This window comes from Oryctolagus cuniculus, chromosome 7 (genome assembly GCF_051225735.1).
Source record: "Oryctolagus cuniculus isolate XC-2025 breed Fujian yellow rabbit chromosome 7, ASM5122573v1, whole genome shotgun sequence".
Lineage (NCBI taxonomy): Eukaryota > Metazoa > Chordata > Mammalia > Lagomorpha > Leporidae > Oryctolagus > Oryctolagus cuniculus.
The window spans coordinates 158942463-158965000 of NC_142873.1; the positions used below are offsets into that span (position 1 = coordinate 158942463).

The 22538-nt window shown below is 47.5% G+C and overlaps 1 protein-coding gene across 2 annotated transcripts in view; it reads right to left on the reverse strand.

Annotated features, from left to right (window-relative positions):
- UBE4B (ubiquitination factor E4B) overlaps positions 1-22538 on the reverse strand; it is a 129141-nt gene that overhangs the window by 68326 nt on the left and 38277 nt on the right. For both annotated transcript variants that reach the window (XM_017346595.4, XM_008265943.5), the window contains exons 2-3: positions 18790-18976; positions 2967-3102 (exon numbers count right to left, since the gene is read on the reverse strand). In XM_017346595.4, coding sequence (XP_017202084.1) covers positions 2967-3102; positions 18790-18976 — 323 coding nt within the window. The remainder of the gene's footprint in view (positions 1-2966; positions 3103-18789; positions 18977-22538) is intronic.

Below are 22538 nucleotides of genomic sequence, written 5' to 3' on the forward strand. Positions count from 1 at the left end.
GCCCTGCACCCCATGGGAGACCAGGAGAAGCACCTGGCTCCTGCCTTCAGATCAGCGCGGTGCGCCGGCTGCAGTGCATCGGCTGCAGCGGCCATTGGAGGGTGAACCAACGGCAAAGGAAGACCTTTCTCTCTGTCTCTCTCTCACTGTCACTGTCCACTCTGCCTGTCAAAAAAAAAAAAAAAAAAAAAGATTGATGCTGCCATCCAGTATCAGAGTTTCTGGGTTCAAGGCCTGGCCCCACCTCTAATTCCAGCTTCCCGTTAGTGTGCACCCTGGGAGGCAGCAGGTGATGGTACTTGGGTCACTGCCAACCATGTGGGAGATCCAGATTAAGTTACAGCACCCTTGCTTCAACCTAGCCCACCTCTAGCTGTTGTGAGCATTTGATAAGCGAAACAGTAGTTGAAAGATCTGTCTCTGTCTTTGTCTCTGATTTTCAAATTGGTAAAAACATTTTAAAAAAAATTCTCTCTTTGATAATGACTTCCAAACCAGCAGAGGAAAAAGCATGGAGCAAGAGTAATTGAGGAAATCTCTCCAAGTCTCTATTTTCTCCTCTTGATATTGCAAATATGAGGGGGCTTCAGAAAGCCCAGAGGAAATGAAATTAAAAGATAAATTTAAAAGTGGGTGTTTAGCCCAGTGGTCAAGACATTTGCATTTCACATCAGAGTTCTTGGATTTAATTCCAAGCTGCAGCTCCAGCTTGCTGCCCAGCACAGACCCTGGGAGGCAGTGTGGGATGTGGGAGACCTGGATGGCTTTCTTGGCTCCTGGCTCCAGCCCCAGGCCAGCACAAGTCATTGCAGGCATTTGGGGAAGGGGGGATAAACTACAGATGGGAGCTCTCCTCTGCTTGTTTTTCCCCTTCTCCCAATCCCCGTCCTCTCTCTGCCTCTCAAATTTTAAAATTAAAAAAAAAAAAAAAAAAAAGATAAGTTTATTTTGGTGTAAAACTTTCTGAAATTCATGGGTAGTTTTTCATTATATACGTTTCCACAAACATCCTGAGGAACCTCTGCATGCGTGGTAACTTGGTCCTGTACATTATGACGTACCATATTTTTCTCTCTTTTTCTATTTGTAAGTGCATTCTGGATAATTCTTTGGCTCCCTCAATTTGTCAATTCTCACTTCAGTTATAGCTAACCTATTATTTAACTCATATCAAGTTTTCTGATTGAACTTTTCACTTCTAGATATTGTATATAATTTTTTTCCAAATGTGCCTGGCTGGTTTTACAGTTGCTTGACTATTATGTTTTTAATTCTTTTTAAAAACCTACTTATCTTGGCTGGCGCCGTGGCTCAACAGGCTAATCCTCCGCCTGCAGCGCCAGCACACCAGGTTCTAGTCCCGGTCAGGGTGCCGGATTCTGTCCCGGTTGCCCCTCTTCCAGGCCAGCTCTCTGCTGTGGCCCGGGAGTGCAGTGGAGGATGGCCCAAGTACTTGGGCCCTGCACCCCATGGGAGACCAGGAGAAGCACCTGGCTTCTGCCTTCGGATCAGTGTTGTGCGCCAGCCGCGGTGGCCATTGGAGGGTGAACCAACGGCGAAGGAAGACCTTTCTCTCTCTCACTGTCCACTCTGCCTGTCAAAAACAAAACAAAACTACTTATCTCTTTTTCAGTTATTTGAAGGACAGAGAGACACTGAGACAGATCTTGCTTCTTCTGGTTCACTCCTCAAATGCCCATAATAGCCAGGGCTGTAGCAGACCAAAGCCAGGAGCCTGGAACTCAGTCCAATCTCCCATGAAGGCAGCAGAGACCCAAGTACTTGAGCCATCACCTGCTATCTCCTAGGGTGTGCATTAGCAGGAAGTTGGAATCAGAAGCAGAACCAAGACTTGAATGAGGTATTCAGATACCCACAGGTGTCCCCATGGGTGTCTTTACCCAGTGCCAAATGCCTGCCTCTTTAATTCCCTTTGTTATTTAAGCACACTTTCTTTGCATCTTGTATTTGATAATTCCAGAACACAAAGACCTTTGCAGGGTACTTCTGTTGTTAGGGTTTTGGTGAGTCTTACTCATAGTGACTTACTCTCCAGAGTGTTTTGTGACTTTTGGCCATGAACTACTATTTCTTGTAAGAAAATTCTCTGAAGATTTAAATGATCTGTGTCCGCTTCTGCCTTCTGAAGGCATTATATGGGTCTGCGCTGATCGTACACGGCAATTGCTAGCTTAAGTCTTTCCAAACTACACCAAGTGTAAATCTGGATCCCAAACGCATACAAAAGTTAACTAGCTGCTGTGAGATCTCAGCTTTAAGAAAACAAACACAAAAACAAAAAACCTCTACCCCAAGCAAAAATAAAAACAAAATTATTCTTATGCTGCAGAATACATGATTTTTCTAGTTGATCTTTTCCTGAATTCTTGCCTCATGTCTGATCTCAGCTTCATCCCACCAAGGGCTGGAGCTCAACATGCGCACCCGTGAGTGCTTCACAGTCTCCTGCATCCTGCATCCACCTGCCCTGGGGACACCAGCAGACGAGGTGGAGCCTGCAGGTCCCACCTGCCCAGGGAAGAGTAGAATCAACAGTGCGGCCACGCTGCCACCCGATCCAGCACACCTGCAGCAGGAGTGGGCTCTGAATAGGACCCCAGTCCTCAGGAGCCAGCAGAGTACTGGCCTTCCTGCCTCAAAGTGTCCACGCTTCCACATTTCACTGTTCAGTACACTTCGAGGAGGCTTTCCAATGTTGTATTTACAAAACTAGGATATGAAAGAGACTGCTTTACCTCCTATGCCATGATTTCATAAAATATAAACACAGAAAGCTACCTAAAGAACTTTTCAGAATAATACAAAGACTGTAATGAACGTGGCTGTGAAGCTAAGGCCTGGCAGGGGTCTCCGGGCTGGCATCTGAGACTACTGGACTGAAGTGAGCGGAGCTTCCTCCCTCTCCGAAAGTAGAAGAGCACAGTAGAAAATCGGCTTCGCTTTACCTTTTCTCACAAGCGACACCATCGATATCCATGCTCTGGGAACGTGAGAGAGATTGAGATTGCGTTTCAAGGCTATTGGAGGGCGAGCTGCTCAGAGAACTGACTCCTTCACTGCTCTGGCTTCGATGGGCTACTCCTACAGAAAATACAGGAGAGAGTGAGCCCCAGGCTGTTTGCAACAGCGACAGCAAACACGCACAGTCTGCATTCACACCATCATGATTCTCAGCCACTGCGGAATGTCCAGTAGATTACATCAAACGCTGCAAAAAATGTCAAAATCATAGGAACGTTAGTAAGGATCACAACTTGTCAGCATACCTCTGACATCTAAAACTGACTCCTCGTTACCTCTTTTCCACCAATTCAAACTTTGGTCCCGAAACACAACGGGATAGTCCGGGAAATCTTTGAAATGCATCAACAGTAAAACAGATTGATGAAGAGATAGACACGTGTGATGAAATGAGTACAGCAGGATGCAGATGGCAGGAACTAGAGGTGGGCACACAGCTGCTCACAGCACAACTGCTTCCATGTCACTGTATGTCTGAAATTTTCATATTCAAGTGTGGGAAAAATGCAAACAGTCTTAACTAAGCAATGTCCTTCAACCTGGAGCCACCAGTTTGCTGCCCGAACATTCAGGCAGAAATAACAAGACTGTCGCTGCCCTTGTCCCCACAGAGCTCCCGGCACAGTAAAACTCAGCCACCACGACAGGGGCCGGTGATTCCACACAGCAGTGTCCTCACCAAGGTCTTTAAAGTCATGCTTTCCATAGCATTTTTAAAAAAAGATTTTGAAAGTCAGAATAATAGAAAAGGAGACAGACAGACATTCACACATACACACACACACACACACACACACACAGAGAATCTTCCACCTGATGACTCACTCCACAAATGCCTGCAATAGTCAAGAGCTGTATCAGGCTGAAGCCAGCAGGCAGAAACTCCATCCAGATCTCCACATGGGTGATAGGAACCCAAGTACTCGGGCCATCTGCTGCTGCTTTCCCAGGCACATTAACAAGCAGATGGACTGGAACTGGAACAGCTGGGACTCCAAAAAGCACTCCATTCTAGATGCTGGTGTCTCAAGTGACGGCTTGACCGGCTGCACCACAACACTGGCCCCTTGTAGCATTTTTTAAAAGACTTATTTATTTCATTTGAAAGACTGAGTTAGAGAGAGAAGAGTTTTCTTCCATCCACTGGTTCATTCCCCAAATGGCCACGATGGCTGGGCCAGGCCGAAGCCAGGAGCCTGAAACTCCACACAGGTCTCCCACATGGGTGGAGGGACCCAAGCACTCTGGCTACAATCTGCTGCATTAGAAGAGAACTGGATAAGACGTGGGGCAGCCTCCTAGCATTTTTAGAACTACTTTAACTCTCTAACTACCTTATTACCAACAACAACAAAAGCAATGTGTAGCCAGGCATTTGCAAGTGTTCTCTGTCTCTTTCTCTGAGGAACGAGACAATATATTCAAGACAAAAATTAAAAAATCCTGAACCAGCAGTTGCAGATGAAACAACTACTAACTACCATCATTCTATGAAAGTAAACTTGCCACACTTCAATGCTTCTTTTTCTTGAAGAATAGGAATTCTTATTAAAACCTGTTCAGGACTCATACAAGAGAAACAGGAAACTAAATTTCCACTATTCCTATGAAGGCTCCACTAAAACATTCAAAGCATATAACGTAAAGATAATTCTGAAATAACTGATTATCTTTTTGACTTTATCTAGAATATAAATTAAATTACCATGACTAAAAACGCATCAAAGCAAAAGTACAAGATTCCCCCCTTTTCAAACCACGTGCACCCACTTGTTGTCTTCACCCCTACTCCCCTCGAGCAGCCGGGGCAGGAAGCCGACTTTCCAGGATCATGGATTCTTTCTTCTCTCATTGCATGTTCAAGGGTTACAGCATGGACAGAGGGGCTGGTGCTGTTGCTGCCTGCAAAGCTGGCATCCTATAGAGGCAACAGTCTGTGTCCAGGCTATGGCACTTCTAATCCAACTTGCTGCCTATGGCTTGGGAAGGGCAGCAGAAGGTGGCTCAAGTGTTGGGGTCCCTGCCACCCACGTGGGAGACCTGGATGAAGCTCCCGGCTCCTGGCTTCTGGACTGGCCCAGCACTGACCATTGCAGCCATCTAGGGAGTCAACCAGAGAATGGAAGCTATCCCTCTCTGTCTCTCCCTCTCTGTAACTCTGGCATTCAAAATAAGGAAATAAATCTTTAAAAAACAAAAACAAAAACAGGACAGAATTGTTCTCTTCCTTGGTATCCCAACTGGAAAACAAGCAGCGTGGATGGTAGAACAAGAATGCGTCATAAAACAAGCTTACACACTTAAAAGATGAACGTGTCTAAATTTTCATGACCAATAAGAACTTCTTGGGGCCAGCACTGTGGCACAGTGGGTTAAGCTGCCATCCCATATGGGCACTGGTTCAAGTCCCAGCTGCTCCACTTCCAATCCAGCTCCCTGCTAATGTGCCTGGGAAAGCAGTGGAAGAAAGCCCAAGTCCTTGGGCCACTGCACGCATGTGGGAGACCCAGACGAAGCTCCTGGCTCCTGCTGCAGCCATCTGGGGGAATGAACCAGGGGATGGAAGATCATCTCTGTGCTTCTCCCTCTCTCTCTGTAATTCTGACCTTCAAATAAAATAGATTAAAAAAAAAAAAAAAAAAAACAACTTTTTATAGAAAATTCATACATTCTGTGTGGAAAGCCAGAACTTTAAAGGAAAACTTTCTGAACAATCTCCCCTTTCAGGCATAAGTCAGATCAATGGCCTATTTTTAACTTTTCACACAGGACCTGTTCTAGTCTCTCTTTTACACACACGGCACACACACACGAGGGCACACACACTTGCTAACTTCTAAGATAAATCAAAGTACAGAATTGCCAAAATGGACCTTAAAGCATCAGTAAAGTGTGGGGGAGAAGGATAGGTGATTTGATCTTGTCCATGGACAGGTGTTTGGCTGAGTGGCAAAGACATTGACCGGGGCATGTGGAGTAGCCAGGACTCAAACCAGTGCCCATATGGGATGCTAACACAGCAGACAGCAGCTTAACCCACTGCACCACAGCGCTGGCCCCACAATATTGAATATTAAACAACTATAGAAACAAAACTTAAAATGTTATAAAAGGAGGGGCCGGCACCGTGGCTCACTTGGTTAATCCTCCACCTGCAGCGCTGGCATCCCATATGGGCCCCGAGTTCTAGTCCAGGTTGCTCCTCTTCCAGTCCAGCTCTCTGCTGTGGCCTGGGAAGGCAGTGGAGGATGGCCCAAGTGTTTGGGCTCCTGTACCCGCATGGGAGACCAGGAAGAAGCTCCTGGCATAGGATGGGTGCAGCACTGGCTGTAGTGGCCATTTGGGGGGTGAACCAACAGAAGGAAAACCTTTCTGTCTCTCCCTCTCTCTCACTGTCTATAACTCTGTCAAAAAAAAAAGTTATAAAATGAATCATTTACCCTATTAATTAAAATTCTAAAGCTTATTTACATAGACACAGACAATGAACTAAGTTAAAGGATTAGCATATGCTGGAAAACACAAAGTATATTCGCATTTTATTTGGCCAATACCAACTCTTCCCCCCCAATACTATTTATGATGAACTTATCTGATTCCAGGGAACATACGGAAATATCTGGACAGCAGCTAACTTCCTTGTGAAAGCATTCTATTATTGTGAGTAAACACAAACACACGAAATCTCAAAGTGGTAAAGAAAAGAAATGGTTTCTGTGAATGGAATGGGAGAGGGAGCGGGAGATGGGAGGGAAATTATGTGGGGGGGAAGCCACTGTAATCCATAAACTGTACTTTGGAAATTTATATTTACTAAATAGGGAAGGGAAGGGGAGGGGAGGGGTGGGGAGGGGAGGGGAGGGGAGGGGAGGGAAGGGGAGCGGAGGGGAGGGAAGGGGAGCGGAGGGGAGGGGAGGGAAGGGGAGGGAAGGGGAGCGGAGGGGAGGGAAGGGGAGCGGAGGGGAGGGGAGGGGAGGGGAGGGAAGGGGAGCGGAGGGAAGGGGAGGGGAGGGGAGGGAAGGGAAGGGGAGGGGAGGGGAGGGGAGGGAAGGGAAGGGGAGCGGAGGGGAGGGAAGGGGAGGGGAGGGGAGGGAAGGGAAGGGAAGGGGAGCGGAGGGAAGGTGAGGGAAGGGGAGGGGAGGACAGGACAGGACAGGACAGGACAGGACAGGACAGGACAAGACAATGGTTTCTAAAATATGGGGACGGGAAAACCAAGGACCTACATTAGCTTCAGTCTGCATTTGCGAGATAGAGGCTTCCTCTCCTCAAGATCAAAGAGGGAGTCACGTAAGGACGCACACGTGCACGTGAGAAGAGCAGCCTGCTCCGTGGAGAAACACGGAGTTTGGGGGTCTGCAGACTTCTCACAGCAAACCCCAGCACTCTGTGATGCATCTTCCCTCTCAGAGCTGCACACGCAGATGCCAGAAGCAAAAAAAGACTGACCCAGACACCACTGCCCGGCTGGCACTGCCCAGGCCAGCGCCGAGCGGTCTCAGTCACCTACCATGACCAGGGAACCCCAACAGTGTCACCTGACATAACTGCTCACAGTCAAGAGGCAAAATGGCACTGTCCGTCCTTCTTTAGGACACCAAGTCCCACGTCCCTGTGAGGCAGAGGGACCTGAGCCTATCACTGCCAGAGGTGAGGCACACTGGCTCCTCATTAGGGCTGCTAACGTGTCAGTAAAGGTGGAAAGCCCTGTGCCTCCCAAGATTTCAAAGCATGGTTTCTCATAAATTCTTCCCTTAGACTCTAGTTGGGAGATGGGAGCAACAGAAATTAAGACAAACACATACTACTCTAAGAATGGAGGTGGGTGTTAGCTCAGACACCCACATCCCGTATCAAAGCGCTTGGGTTCAATGCCCGAGAGCAGTTCCTGCTAATGCAGACCCTGGGTGGCAACCAGGACAACCCAAGTGACTGAGTCTCTCCCACCCACACGGGAGAACTGGACAGAGCTCCCAGTCCCCAGCTTCGGCCCAGCCCACCCCGCCCTTGGCCACTGAGGGCATCTGAGAAGTACATCACCAGATGGGACCACTCTCTTGGTCCCTCTGCCTCTCAAATAAAGATTTTAGAAAACGAACAGTGGAATGCGTGGCACAATCTCTGTGGGTTCTAGGCCCTCTGAAGTGAGGCGACTGAGACATGACACAGAACATGCTCTGAAAACCAGGACAAGGAGTGGCACGAAGAAGGTAGAACCTAATTACAGAAGCCCTCAGACTTGACTACAAGGAAACAGGCGGCAAGGAAGGCGCTGGGCTGGTGTGGACACGCCCGCCCTCCCATCTCCTCCGCTATTCCACGAGCTCCCAGAGGCAGGGACCCTCTGAGACGCAAACCATTCTCCCATGCGGCATCTCCCCTGCCTCTGCAATACTCAGAAGCCTCACCAAGGGAATGAAGCTGTACGGTGGCGCAGCTCAGGCCCCCGGGGCCAGAATGCTGGCCAGTGGGCAGTTCAGGGTGCGAAGCAGGCAGCTGGGAAAACGACGAGCACAGCAGAGGTTACAGAGCCAAGTTAGCACAAAAGGAAGGGAGAGGATGAACCCAGGGTCAAAACCGGAAACTGATTCCCAGCACTACACAGCGCAGGTCTGCAAAATAATTAGAGTGACTGTGGGAATAAGGATGACACCCACACTAATACAACACACCTGTTTGTTGGCCAAAAGGCTAGGCCACTGAGACTCAGCAGGCCAGGCCAGAACAGGCCAGGACACAACTGTTACAATTCAGAGAAATAAAACATAGAAGGGAAAAGCAAAGGAACACAGCCAGACCAGGGACCTCGCTGTCCTTCAGGGCTCCTGCCCATGCTTGGGTTGCTGCCTGAGCCTGTAGCTCCAGAGGGCTTCTTACCCACGCTGGATCCCAACTAGAAGGAGGGGGAAGGGATCGTAACGTAGCCATCAATTACTGGACAGATGGCAGTCAGGACCTGGCATTCCTGACAGCATTCCTAGCCAGACAGTTTAGTGCAGAAGAACCACAGTGAGCAATAGTGATGTTCATTAAAGAGTCAAAACCGGGGACCTGTATTGTAGCACAGTGGATTAAGCCACCACCTGAGACAAGGACATCCCAGCATCCCACAGAGGAGAATCAGTGAATCCCAGCTGCTCCACTTCAGATCCAGCTCTCCACTGATGCATCTGAAAAGCAGTAGCAGATTTGGGCCCCGGCCCCCACACGGGAGACCTGGATGGAATTCCTGTCCCTGGTTTTGAGCTGGACCAGCCCCTTAAGATGTGACCATTTAGGGAGTGAACCAATGGGTGGAAGATCTCTTTCTTTTTGTCACTCTGCCTTTCAAATAAACAAAATAAATCTTAAAAAAAAAATAAAGTAACAGCAATGGGGGGCTGGGCATTTGGTGCAGCAATAATAGTGCTTGGGACATCTGCACCCCAAAGAGTACCTGGTTCAAGTCCAGGCTCCTTCACTTTTTTTTTTTTTTTTTTTTTTTTGGACAGGCAGAGTGGACAGTGAGAGAGAGAGAGACAGAGAGAAAGGTCTTCCTTTGCTGTTGGTTCACCCTCCAATGGCCGCCACGGCCGGCGCACCGCGCTGATCCAATGGCAGGAGCCAGGTACTTCTCCTGGTCTCCCATGAGGTGCAGGGCCCAAGGACTTGGGCCATCCTCCACTGCACTCCCTGGCCACAGCAGAGAGCTGGCCTGGAAGAGGGGCAACCGGGACAGAATCTGGCGCCCCGACTGGGACTAGAACCCGGTGTGCCAGCGCCGCAAGGAGGAGGATTAGCCTTGTGAGTCGCGGCGCCGTCTCCTTCACTTCTAATCCTGATTCCTGTTAAAGTGCATCTTGGAAGGCAGCAGGTGATGGCTCAAGTACTTGGGTCCCTGCTACCCATGGGGAAGGGGAAGGCCCAGACTGAGTTCTGGCTCCCAGTTTCAGCCTGCTCAGCTCCAGCTGTTGTAGACATTTGGGAAATAAACAAGTGGATGAAGATCTCTGTCTCTGCCTTTCTAATAAAAAATGAAAATAAATTTGAAATGTAATTAAAACGATGATGTAGGGGCTGACGCTGTGGCATAGTGGGAAAATCAGCCGCCTGCAGTGCTGGCTTCCCATATGGGCACTGGTTCGAGTCCAGGCTGCTCACTTCCTATCCAGCTCTCTGCTATGGTCATTGAGGCCAATTTGGGAATGAACCAGCGGATGGAAGATTCTCTCTCTCAATCTCTCTCTCTCTTTCTCTGCCTCTCTGTGTAACTCTGACTTTCAAATAAATAAACAATCTCTTTCATTTATTTATTTGACAAGTAGAGTTATAGACAGTGAGAAAGAGAGACAGAGAGAAAGGTCTTCCTTCCTTTGGTTCACTCCCCAAATGGCCACTACAGCCGGCGCTGCGCTGACCCGAAGCCAGGAACCAGGTACTTCTTCCTGGTCTCCCATGCGGGTGCAGGGCCCAAGCAACTGGGTCATCTTCCACTGTTCTCCCGGGCCACAGCAGAGAGCTGGACTGAAAGAGGGGCAACCGGGACTAGAACCTGGAGCCCATATGGGATGTTGGCGCCGCAGGCAGAGGATTAATCAAGTGAACCATGGCATGAGCCCCATAAATAAATAATCTTGGGAAAAAAAAAAAAAAAAAAGGCCAGTGCCGCGGCTCACTAGGCTAATTCTCCTCCTTGCGGCGCCGGCACACCAGGTTCTAGTCCCAGTCGGGGTGCCGGATTCTGTCCCGGTTGCCCTCCTCCAGGCAGCTCTCTGCTGTGGCCAGGGAGTGCAGTGGAGGATGGCCCAAGTGCTTGGGCCCTGCACCCCATGGGAGACCAGGAGAAGCACCTGGCTCCTGCCATCAGATCAGCGCGGTGCGCCGGCTGCAGCGCGCCGCCCGCGGCGGCCACTGGAGGGTGAACCAGTGGCAAAAGGAAGACCTTTCTCTCTGTCTCTCTCTCACTGTCCACTCTGCCTGTCAAAAAAAAAAAAAAAAAAAAAAAAAAAAAAAAAAAGATGTATCCTCTCCTGGCAGAATTTACTCAAACATACAGCTCCATTTCTCTGCACAATCGTTACCATCTGACAGGAGTTTTTAAGGCACCAAACTGAAGCAATAAGGCCTAAAACAGAACCTACCTAACACACTGGAAAATTTAAATAAATACATATTAGATGAAGGTTGCCTGAATTTACAGTACTCAGTAAATCATTAATAATCTTGTTTTATAAAAACAAATTATAAAAAATTCACAGCGCAAAAGATCAGTGCACGTTTTATTCTTGTTATCTAACCAACTTCTGTGCCACCCCCACGCCAAAACCTCTAACCACCAGGCTGCTGTCCCACACGGAAAGGAGACGGTGCAGCATTTGTCCCTCGGTGCCTGCCTACTTCACGTGGCATAATGTCCTCCAGGGTCACTCTCACCACAAATGACAGAACTCTGTCTTTAAGGCTGACGAGTGTATCCTGTAGCTTTCCCATCACACTGTCTACCCACTCCTCCAGTGATGACACCAAGGTAACTTCCCATCAGCCACTGCGAATAATGCTGTAATGAACTTGGGAGTGCAGAAATCGCTCCAGCACACGGGCATCAATCAGCTTTCCTCAGGAACCTCCACACTGCTTTGCAGAAAGTCTAGATTAATTTACATTCTCACCAGGGTACACTTTTCAATCAGGCAACTATGAGGGGACTTCAAAAGAGTGGAAGTAATGGGATTAAATGATAAGTTTCTTTCAGTGCAGAACATATTGAAACACATGCATAGTTTTTTTCATAACACACATTTTTCAAAAACCTTCTGAACACCACTGACTGGCATGGATGGATTTCATAACTTTACTCCCATCCAAGTAAACTCCATTTTGCACAAACTTTTTTTTCTTTTAAAAAATTTTTATTCCAGGGCAGGCACTGTGCCACAGTAGGTAAACCTGCCTGCAGTGCCAGCATCTCATATGGGTGGTGGTTCAAGTCCTAGCTGCTCCATTTCTGATCCAGCTCTCTGCTATGGCCTGGGAAAACAGTAGAAGATGGCCCAAGTGCTTGGGTCCCTGTACCCACATGGGAGACCTGGAAAAAACTCCAGGCTTCAGATCAGCCCAGCTCCGGCCACTGTGGCCATTTAGGGAGTGAACCAATGGATGGAAGACCTCTCTCGCTCTCCCTCTGTATATCTAATTTTCAAATAAATAAATCTTTAAAAAAAATTATTTCAGGCTGGCCTTGTGGCACAGTGGGTTATTAAGCTATGGCTTGCATTGCAGGCGTATCAGTTTGGAGCATCAGTTCAAGTCCCAACTGCTCTGTTTCTGACCCAGCTCCCTGAAACTGAACCTGGGAAGAAGCTGAAGACGGGAGACCCAGGTGGGGTTCCAGGCTGCTGTTTTCTGCTGGCCTAGGTCAGTCAGTGTGGCTAGCTGAGGAGTGAAACAAAAGACTGGAGAGCTCTCTCCCTCCCTGTCATTCTGCCTTTCAAAGAAATAAATATGCGTTAAAAAAAAAAAAAAAACTTCTAAAATGAGTTTTGAGGGGCCGATGCTGTGGTGTAATAGGTAAAGCTGCCGCCTGAAGTGCCAGTTCAAGTCCCAGCTGCTCCACTTCCAATCCAGTGCTCCGCTGTGGCCTGGGAGAGCGGTAGAGGACGGCCCGAGTGCTTGGGCCCCTGCACCTGCGTGGGAGACCCGACAGCTCCTGGCTCCTGGCTTTAGATCGGCAGGCTCTGGCTGTTGGGGCCATATGGGGAGTGAGCCAGCGGATGGAAGATCTCTCTCTGGCTCTGCTCTGCCTCTCTGTAACTCTACCTTTCAAATAAATACATTAAAAAAAAAAAAAAAAAGTTTTGAGAGAGAGAGAAAGCTGCTTCTGCTGGTTCATGTCTCAAATGCCCAAGAACTGGCAACTCAATCCCGGTCTCCCTCGTGAATGGCAGGAATACAAACTCTTGCGCCATCAGCTGCTGTCTATCAAGGTCTGCATTAGCAGAAAGTTGGAATTGGGTGTGGAGCCAGGATAGGAGCCCAGGAGGTCGATATGGGACGTGGGTGTCCCAAATGATGGCTTAGCCACCATGCCAAACACCGACCCCAACTTTGCAGAACTTCTGAAGGACCCTCCTACCTAAAGGAAAACGTTCCCAAAATAACAACACAGAGCCAGCCGCTAAGGTCTTGTGCTTGGTGAAGCACGACACCAGCCTCTGCAGCTCTTTCAAATCTGGCACGGTGCCACACAGTGAAGCCCTTGCGGTCCCCAAGCAAGACACTGGCACCTTTGCATGCCCACTCCTAATGCAGTGCCCAGCAAGGAGAGAAGCCATTTCCAAAGTGCTCAAACGCATGAATGGAAGCAAGGTGGAGACCATGTGGCAAACAACGCTAAAGCAAAGTTTTAAGTTAAATTATCATCACGGATGTATAGACGAGCAGTCAGACAGAGGGAGTGGGTTCTGTGTTTCTGAGCCATATCCCAGAAGCAGCACAGAGCAGAAGGTCTTCTCTGGGGGCCTACAGAGGGAAACAGTCCTCAAGGAGGGAAGTTACAGCCATGACCGCTCCATTTAGTTTGGCTGTTATCAAAGAGAAGAGAAACCCTTGCACACTGCTGGGTGGAATGTAAATTAGTACAGCTGTGTGGAAAGCAATCTGGAGGTTTTTCCAAAGGCTAAAAATAGAACTACCATAAGATCCAGCAATCCCGCTACTGAAATGAAACCACTCTGTCAAAGAGACATGTGCACTCCCATTTTTATTATATTAATACTGACAAAAAACAAGAACTAGAAACAATCTGAGTGTTTACCCACATGAATGAAGAAAATCTGGTACATATACACAATGAATAACATTCAGACATAAAAAGGATGGAGTCTTGTCATCTGCAAAGCACAGAGGAACCTGGAGGTCATCACATTCAGTCAAAGAAGGCAGTCACCATATGATCTCACTCACATGCAGAATCTAAAAAAGTTCATCTCCAAAAGTTAAAAATACAACAGTGGTTATCAGGGCCTGGGAAGAGTAGGAGGCAGGGGTGGGGAAAGGCTGACTAATGGGGACTAAGTTATAGTAAGACAGGAGAAAGAAATTTTCATGTATAATTGCACCATAGGGCGATTATACATCATAATAAGCTGTGTATTTCTCTAACTAGAAGAAAGGATTTCTAATACTTTCACCGTAAGAAAATGTCAAATGCTTTAAGAAACACATGTGTATCCTAATTAGACATTACACAATATATTCATGTATCAAAACACTATATGGTATCCCAAAAGTAAGCATAATTTTCCTTTCTCAGGTAAAAATTAAACAATTTTGAGGGTGGAGATTTGGCCTAAAAGTTCAGACATGGGCTAAAATGACCACATCCTATCCAGGACTGCCTGGGTTCCAGTCCAAACACTGGATCCCACTTCTAATTTCCCAGCTACTGGATCAAGTAGTTGGGTTCCTGCCAATCGCATGGGGGATCTGGACTGAGTTCCTGGTTCCTGGCTTTGGCCCTGGCCCAGCCTTGGCTTGGTAGGCACTTGAAGCAACTGGGATCTCTCTATATATAACTCTTGAATAAACTTTTTTTTTAAGTATTGGTAAAGTTTTTTTTTTTTTTTGACAGGCAGAGTGGACAGTGAGAGAGACAGAGAGAAAGGTCTTCCTTTACCGTTGGTTCACCTTCCAATGGCCGCTGCGGCCGGCCCACCGCGCTGATCCGAAGCCAGGAGCCAGGTACTTATCCTGGTATGTGGAAGACGGCAGGGAAAGTAAGATCAAGAGAGCTCCTTTTTTACTGTATTGATTTATTTGAGAGGCAGAGAGACAGAAAGAGAATGCCTATCCACTGATTCACTCCTCAAATGCCCACAATCATCAGCTGGGCAAAGCTGGGAGTTCAGAACTCAATCCAAGTCTCCCATGTTGAGTGGCAAGCGCCCACCTATTTGACCACCCCTGCTGCCTTCCAGGGTATGCATCTCCAGGAAGCTGGATTCAGGAGGTGGAACCAGGAACTGAACCCAGGCATTCTGCCATGGATGCTAGGTGTCGTAACCACTAGGCTAAATATTCACTCTTGGGGGCCAGAGTTGTGGCACAAGGGGCTACGCCACCACCTGCAACACTGGCAGCCCATACCAGAGGGAGTCACTCCCGATCCAGCTCCCCACTAATGCTCCTGGGGAAGCAAAGAGTAACAGTCCAAGTATCTGGGCCTCTGCCACACACATGGGAGACCTGGATGGAGTTCTAGGCTCCTGGCTGCAGCCTGGACCAGCCTGGCTGCTGAGCGTCATTTCAGGAGTGAAGCACATGGAAATCTCTGTCTCAATACCTTTCAAATTAATAAATAAATCTTAAAAAAAATAACCACTCTCAAGTGTTCCTTTTTTTAAGCTCCCACAAAGGAAGTTGTAACAGCATATATAAGGGCTGCTTAAAAAAAACAAATCCACATCAGATGGAAAATCTAATCAAGCAGCTGACAGAAGGGAGCTGGGGGTGTGAGTAGCTGCAAGGGACAGGATCTCAGGCCAGCCTTCCACAGGAGCAGGGATGATTCACACGCAACAGGAATGACACACGCAGGCAGGTAGCCAGGTGGTCGAGATAACACAGGTGGCAGAGGTTCCCTTCTGCCTGAGTTTGCTTTCTCGACGAAATAGAGAGCCGGAGCGTGGGCATGGAGAATGAGGTGCCGTGCTTTGCTGGGTAAGATACACAATCAGTAAGCTGATGGAGAATGAGCCGGAAAGCATGGTACAACTGCCTGCCTGTATTAAGGTCCTCTTTGAGTTCCCAACGATGACTGCGAAACACGGCAGCGTGGTCTGACTTTCTCCCTAGCCATGGTCCAGAGCATGAAGCAGGCAGGAGGGAGTGGGACTTAACCAGGACCATCGCTTAACCAGATGACGACAAGGTGAAAGAGGGCTATAACCCGGTCAAATTCCAGAAATCACAGCGTGGCCTGATCACAGTGACACAAACAGCATTATTGATAAGGAAAAGATCCAATCACCACTGGAATGCTGAACCCCCCAACACTACCATCAGACCACTGCAGCTTCCCAAAGAGGAACAGGAGACACTTCAAGCAAAGGTGTTGTTTACTAACAGATGATTGGGCTAAACTTTTCTCTTTACAATTAACGAAATTTTGAATAAGCATTTGTATACACATGAATAAGAGTCCATTTTGATGCTTAATGACACACAGTAAAAAAAAAAACAAAAACAAAACCTCAATAATACAACCACGCTTTTTCACTTTTCCTTACTGTTAAGTATTTAATCCTTGGGTATGCCACTTTATTTATTTATTTATTTTTTAATTTGAAAGGCAAAGACACAGAGAGAGATTCACAGACAGATTTTCCATCAGCTGGTTCACTCCTCAAATGCCTAAAACAGCCAGGACGGGCCAGGCTGAAGCCAGGACACTTGTACTCAATCCAGGTCTCCATGTGGGTGGAAGGGACCCAAGGATCTGAGTCATCACCTGCTGCTTCCTGGGTGCCCTTTTGCAGGAAGCAGGAAATGGGAGAAGAGCTACGACTTGACTTCAGGCACTCTGGCATGGAATGCAGGCGTCCCAAGCAATATCTTAACCACTATGCCCAATACATGCCCCTGCAAATACTTTTAATTAACAAACAAAACCACATCAAGAAGAGATGGGGAAGAGACATCTGCCCTACAGTTAAGACTTGGGCTAAGACATCCATGTCTGGTGGCTGAGCGCCTGGGTTTGCTTCCTAGCTCCAGCTCAGGACTCCACCTCTCTGCAAAGGCACATTCTCAGAGGCAGTGGCAGTGGCTCAAGTAACTGGTTCCTGCATCCACGTGGGACACACAGATTACACCTCTGGTTCCCAGCTTCAGCTGGCACAGTCCACGCCACTGCAGGCATTTAAGGAGTGAACCAGCAGATGGACTCTGTTTCTCAAATAAATCAACAACAAAGAGAACTAGCAAGGTGGAAAGCTAAGGAAGAGGATGTTAAATAACTAGAACTAAGGATCAAGTCATTAGGTATCATGACCAATGCAGGTCTCCTAGCACCTACGTTTTCATAACAAGAGTTTTAAGAAATTACAAAATAGTAATAGCAACAAGATTATGTTTGATAGGAAAGTTCACTCAGAAAAGATATTTTCAAATATACACAATGAATCAGTGTAACTGGCCAACACAGAAAGTCCTGGTTACCAACCATGAACTCATTTATTATAAAGAAATCTCCCAGGGCCGGCATCGTGGCTCACTAGGTTAATCCTCCACCTGCGGCGCTGGCATCCCATGTGGGTGCTGGGTTCTAGTCCCAGTTGCTCCTCTTCCAGTCCAGCTCTCTGCTGTGGCCCAGGAAGGCAGTGGAGGATGGCCCAAGTGCTTGGGCCCTGCACCCGCATGGGAGACCAGGAAGAAGCACCTGGCTTCTGGCTTTGGATTGGCATAGTGCTAGCCGTAGTGGCCATGTCGGGGGTGAACTAACGGAAGGAAGACCTTTCTCTCTCTCTCTCACTGTCTAACTCTATATGTCAAATAATAATAATAATAATAATAATAAAAAGAAATCTCCCTCTTATTATAGTCAAATAGTTGTCAACGACATCATTAGAAAACATCAGGTGAAATGTGATACCCTGAAAATTTAAAGAAAATGCAAAATGAAAACAAGGAAATCTGTGATTAGAGGGTTGCCATTTGATTATTATTTCAATCTTGCATTTTCAGATTATTTTATTTCAAAAAAGTAGCATTTATTAAATTCAGAAAATCAGCAGAACCAAATTCAGTCTTAATCACCTTGCCACCAGAGGTAAGTCCTGAGCCTGTTTGGGGAAAAAAAAAAGAAAAAGAAAAAAGAAAGACATGGCACTGGTATTGTGACACAGTTGGTTTTAAGATCAGCATCCCACAGGCTCAAGTCCCAGTTGGTCCATTTCTGATTCAGCTCCCTATTAATGTGCCTGGGAAAGTAGCAGAAGATGGCCCAAATCTGTGGAGCCCTGCACACACACAGGAGACCTGGACGGAGTTCCAGCTTCCTGGCTTCAGCCTGGCAGAGCCGCAGCCACTGCAGCCATTCAGGGGACCAGCAAATGAAAGTTTCTGCCCCCACCCCTCAACTCCACCTTTCAAATAAACAAACAGATGTTTAAAAAAGAAAAAGTTACAGCAATGAAAACAATTCATTTTAACAGATGATTATCAAAATGAAGAGACTGGACAGTAACAAAAGATCCTGCAATAATCTTTAAGCTACTACTTGCAGGATTGTTAAAAGTTGACACCCACTGCATTTTATTTTTTTAAACGTTTCTGTATAAATTCAGAACTTCTTTAAGAAGATTTTTCTTTATTTATTTATTTGAGAGGCAGAGTTACAGAAGAGGAAGAGAGAGAAGTCTTCCATCTACTAAGTGCACTCCCCAGTCACAACAACCGGAGCCTGGCTGATCCAAAGCCAGGAGCTTCTTCGGGTCTCCCACAGGGGTGCAGGGGCCCAAGCACTTGGGCCATCTTTCACTGCTTTTCCAGGCCACAGCAGAGAGCTGGATCAGAAGAGGAGCGGCCGGGACTCCAAGCAGAGCCCATATGAGATGCCGGTGCCACAGGTGGAGACTTAGCCTACTATGCCACAACACTGGCCCCCACCCACTACCTTTTAATCTGTTATGAAAACATCGTAAACTGGCATCTTAACACAAAGTGGAGATTAGAAACACCCATGTACCCAGATAGGAAGCCAAAGCTTACCTGCTGCACCTATTGGGGAGGTAGCTGGGGTCATGTTGTGGACATTGAGACCTAGACTCTGGGAGGGACCGGGGGCTGATGCTGCTAGGGGAGGTCCTGGAGGGCTCTCCCTCTGGGGAGAGGTGAGCGGGGTGGTCGGCTGGGAGGTCTGTCCACCAGCAAGTCGTGCAAGGCGCCTCCGACGAATCTACGAGAGGGGAAAGAGCACTCCATCAGTAAGCAGCAGCACCCAGTGCTGTACAGGGAGACATCCGTTATCGTCCTAGAGCTTAACAACTACGATCACACTCTGAGAAGAGCAGCTACTGGAGAGGTGTTCTCGCAGGCTCCCTGCTCACTTCTTTTAAAAAGCATTTATTTATTTATTTGAAAGACAGAGAGAGACAGAGACAGAGATCTTCCTTCCACTGGTTCACTCCCCAAATGCTGCAATGGCCAGAACTGGGCCATGCTGAAGCCAGGAGCCTAGTACTCTTGGGCCTCCCGCATGGGTGGCAGGGGCCCAATGACTTGGCCATCTTCCGCTGCCTTCCCAGGTGCATTAGCAGGGAGCTGGATCAGAAGTGAAGCAGCTGGGACTCAGACCAGCACTCATATGGGATGCCAGCATCACAAGCAGAGGCTTAACCCAGTGAGCCACAACACTGGCCCCTCCCAGCTCGCTTTTTAAAAACGTATCTTAATTTCCTGGCCACCTGTTTATGGCACTTCCTATACTGACACTGCGACTCTCCAGTTTTAAACACATGAAAGCCCACTGTTGTTTTAGTAAAATTGTATTGCTTGGTCACTTTAAATTGGTACGAGTTTTAAAAAATAGTCAATTAAATTCTTAAAACAATAAAAAAAGGTTACAGAAAAACACAAATTTTACCATCTCTTTCAGCAGGACTGATTAGAGTTTTTTCACTTGACTGCAATAAACACATGATCTCCTGAGTTATCAAGTGATGACAGACCGGTGCCACGAGGCCCAGTCAATCACAGGAACATTTCCTCCACATCTCCACAGCCATTAAGCTCACACTGACCACGTGCTGCCCCAGGCAGAGAGAACATCACAGTTCTGAGAAGGCTGCTGGCGCCAGGCGGGCCTGAGATGAGACACAAAGCACTCTTTCCATCATGAATGAGGGGGAAGAGAAAGCTCTACTGTGACAAATGCTAACAGGGACCACCTCGTCTGAACTAAGACCCTGACTGTCATTCTAACACCGCAGACAGTCTGCTCCCTGTATAATTCCCAGACAACAAGAGCATCCTGATTCTTGATGGAGAGGTCAGATGCCCCTCCCATGCACCTGCTGCAAATATACTTATCAATGAATGTACAGGGCCGGCGCCGCGGCTCACTAGGCTAATCCTCCACCTTGCGGCGCCGGCACACCGGGTTCTAGTCCCGGTGAGGGCACCGGATTCTGTCCCGGTTGCCCCTCTTCTACGCCAGCTCTCTGCTGTGGCCAGGGAGTGCAGTGGAGGATGGCCCAAGTACTTGGGCCCTGCACCCCACGGGAGACCAGGAGAAGCACCTGGCTCCTGCCTTCGGATCAGTGTTGTGCGCCAGCCGCAGCGGCCATTGGAGGGTGAACCAACAGCAAAAGGAAGACCTTTCTCTCTGTCTCTCTCTCTCACTGTCCACTCTCCCTGAAAAAAAAAAAAAAAGAAAAAAAGAAAAAAAAATCAATGAATGTACAGAAAACCCCAATCACTGGATTGGTCACTGTCTACTCAACTTGAAGAAAATGATTAGCTCTCATTTTATTTACTTAATAAAAACTTGGGTAGCACTTAACTATCTTCTAGCACTGTTCTAAGCATGATATTTGTCTGCTTAATCCTTCTAACAACCCATTGAGATAGGTACTTAAATTATGCCCACTTTACACACAAGCAAACTGAGGCACACAGAGGTTAGACACAATGCCAGACTAGGAAGCAGTAGAGCTCAAATCTGCCCTTTTGCAGTCTGGCTCAAACTTCAGGGTTCTCAACATTAGCTCAGCCAGTCTAGGGCCTCTAGGGTTGCACTAGACCCTCTCAGAGAGTCTACGAAGCCAAAACTTTTTATAATAACATGAGGACACCTTCATTTGCATTCTCTGGTAAGTACCCAGTGCACACATGATATGCTTTTACGACAGATTCAATATGTACTGAGGAGCCAGGTGGTTTTCCATTAATTCACACATTAACAGGATCTGCCAAAGTGAAAACAGTGTTAACTCTTCTCACTAAATTTGTTCTGGACAACATAAGTTATTTTCATGAAAAACGTTATTTTTTTCTATTAAGGATGAATATATATATCTTAAACTCCTAAATCTTCATTTGTAGCACGGTGAAGATGGATAGACAAAACACACCCAAACCAAAGTTCTCTGGGATCCTCAGTATTTCCGACAGCTGGGAAGGAATACTGAGACCAAACCCTTTGGGGACCACAGCACTCGGCCAGGCTGCCTCTGTCCCACTCACCATTCTCCCCTCAAGTCTAGCGCAGTGCATGAGCCCTCACAGGCACCCAACCACAGCTGCTGATTGAGCTGGACAGGGAGAAAGCAGAAGTCATCCTAAATCCCCCAAGGAGAACTGGAGTTGAAGTGAAAGAAAATCACTGAAAGAAACTAAAGTCTTTGGGGCCAGCGCTGTGGCACAGCTGTTAAAGCCTCAGCCTGCAGCACCGGCATCCCATATGGGTGCCAGTTTGAATCCCGGCCGCTCCACTTCCAAACCAGCTCCCTGATAATGTGCCTGGGAAAGCAGCGGAGGACGACCCAAGCCCTTGGGCCCCTACACACATGTAGGAGACCTGAAAGCAGCTCCTGGCTCCAGGCTTCAGATAGGTTCAGCTCCGTCCACTGTGGCCATTTGGGGAGTCAACCAGCAGATGAACTCCTCGCTCTCTGTAACCCTTTCAAACAAATAAAATGGGGGGGGGGGGGAGGCAGAAACTATGTCTTTCTCTCATGAACACTTTCCCTTTTCCTTGCTTTTTAAGGCTGAAAAATACACCACTGTTGAGTCTACACCACATTTTGTCAATTCATCCGCTTTGGATGCTTGGGTTAGTACTTCTATACTCTTGCCAATTACACTGCTATGAGCACAGGTGTAAAAATATCTTTGAGTACGTGCTTTTAATCCTTTTGGGTATATACCCAAGGAGAGTTGCTGAATCACAGGGTAATTGTATGCTTAATTATTTGGGAACATCCATACTGTGTTCTGCAGTGGCTCTACCTCTTTACATCCCCGGCAGCCATGCGTAAGAACTGCAACTGCTCTACACTCCCACCAGCATTTGTTATTTTCTGGGGTGTTTAGTAATTTCTTGGTAGTAGCCAACCAGATGTGAGGTAGTATCTGAAATTTGCATTCAGAAACCTAAACTCTGGGCACATATGTTTAACTTAATGGTTAACATGCTCACGTGCCGGGTTTAGCTGCTGTCTGAATGCTGGCATCCCATGTATATGGGCACCTGTTCGTGTCCCGGTTATTCCAATTCCAATCCAGTTCCCGGATAATGTGCCTGGGAAAGCAGTGGAAGATGGTCCAAGTGTTTGGTTCCCTGCATCCACATGGAGAGACCTGGAAGTTAACTCCTGGCTCCTGGCTTCGGCCTGGCCCAGCCCTGGCTGATTCAGCCATCTGGGGAGTGAACCAGCAGGTGGAAGATCTCTCTCTCTCTCTCTCTCTCTCTCTCCCTTTCTAACTCTGCCTGCCTTTCAAAAAAAAAATTTTTTAAA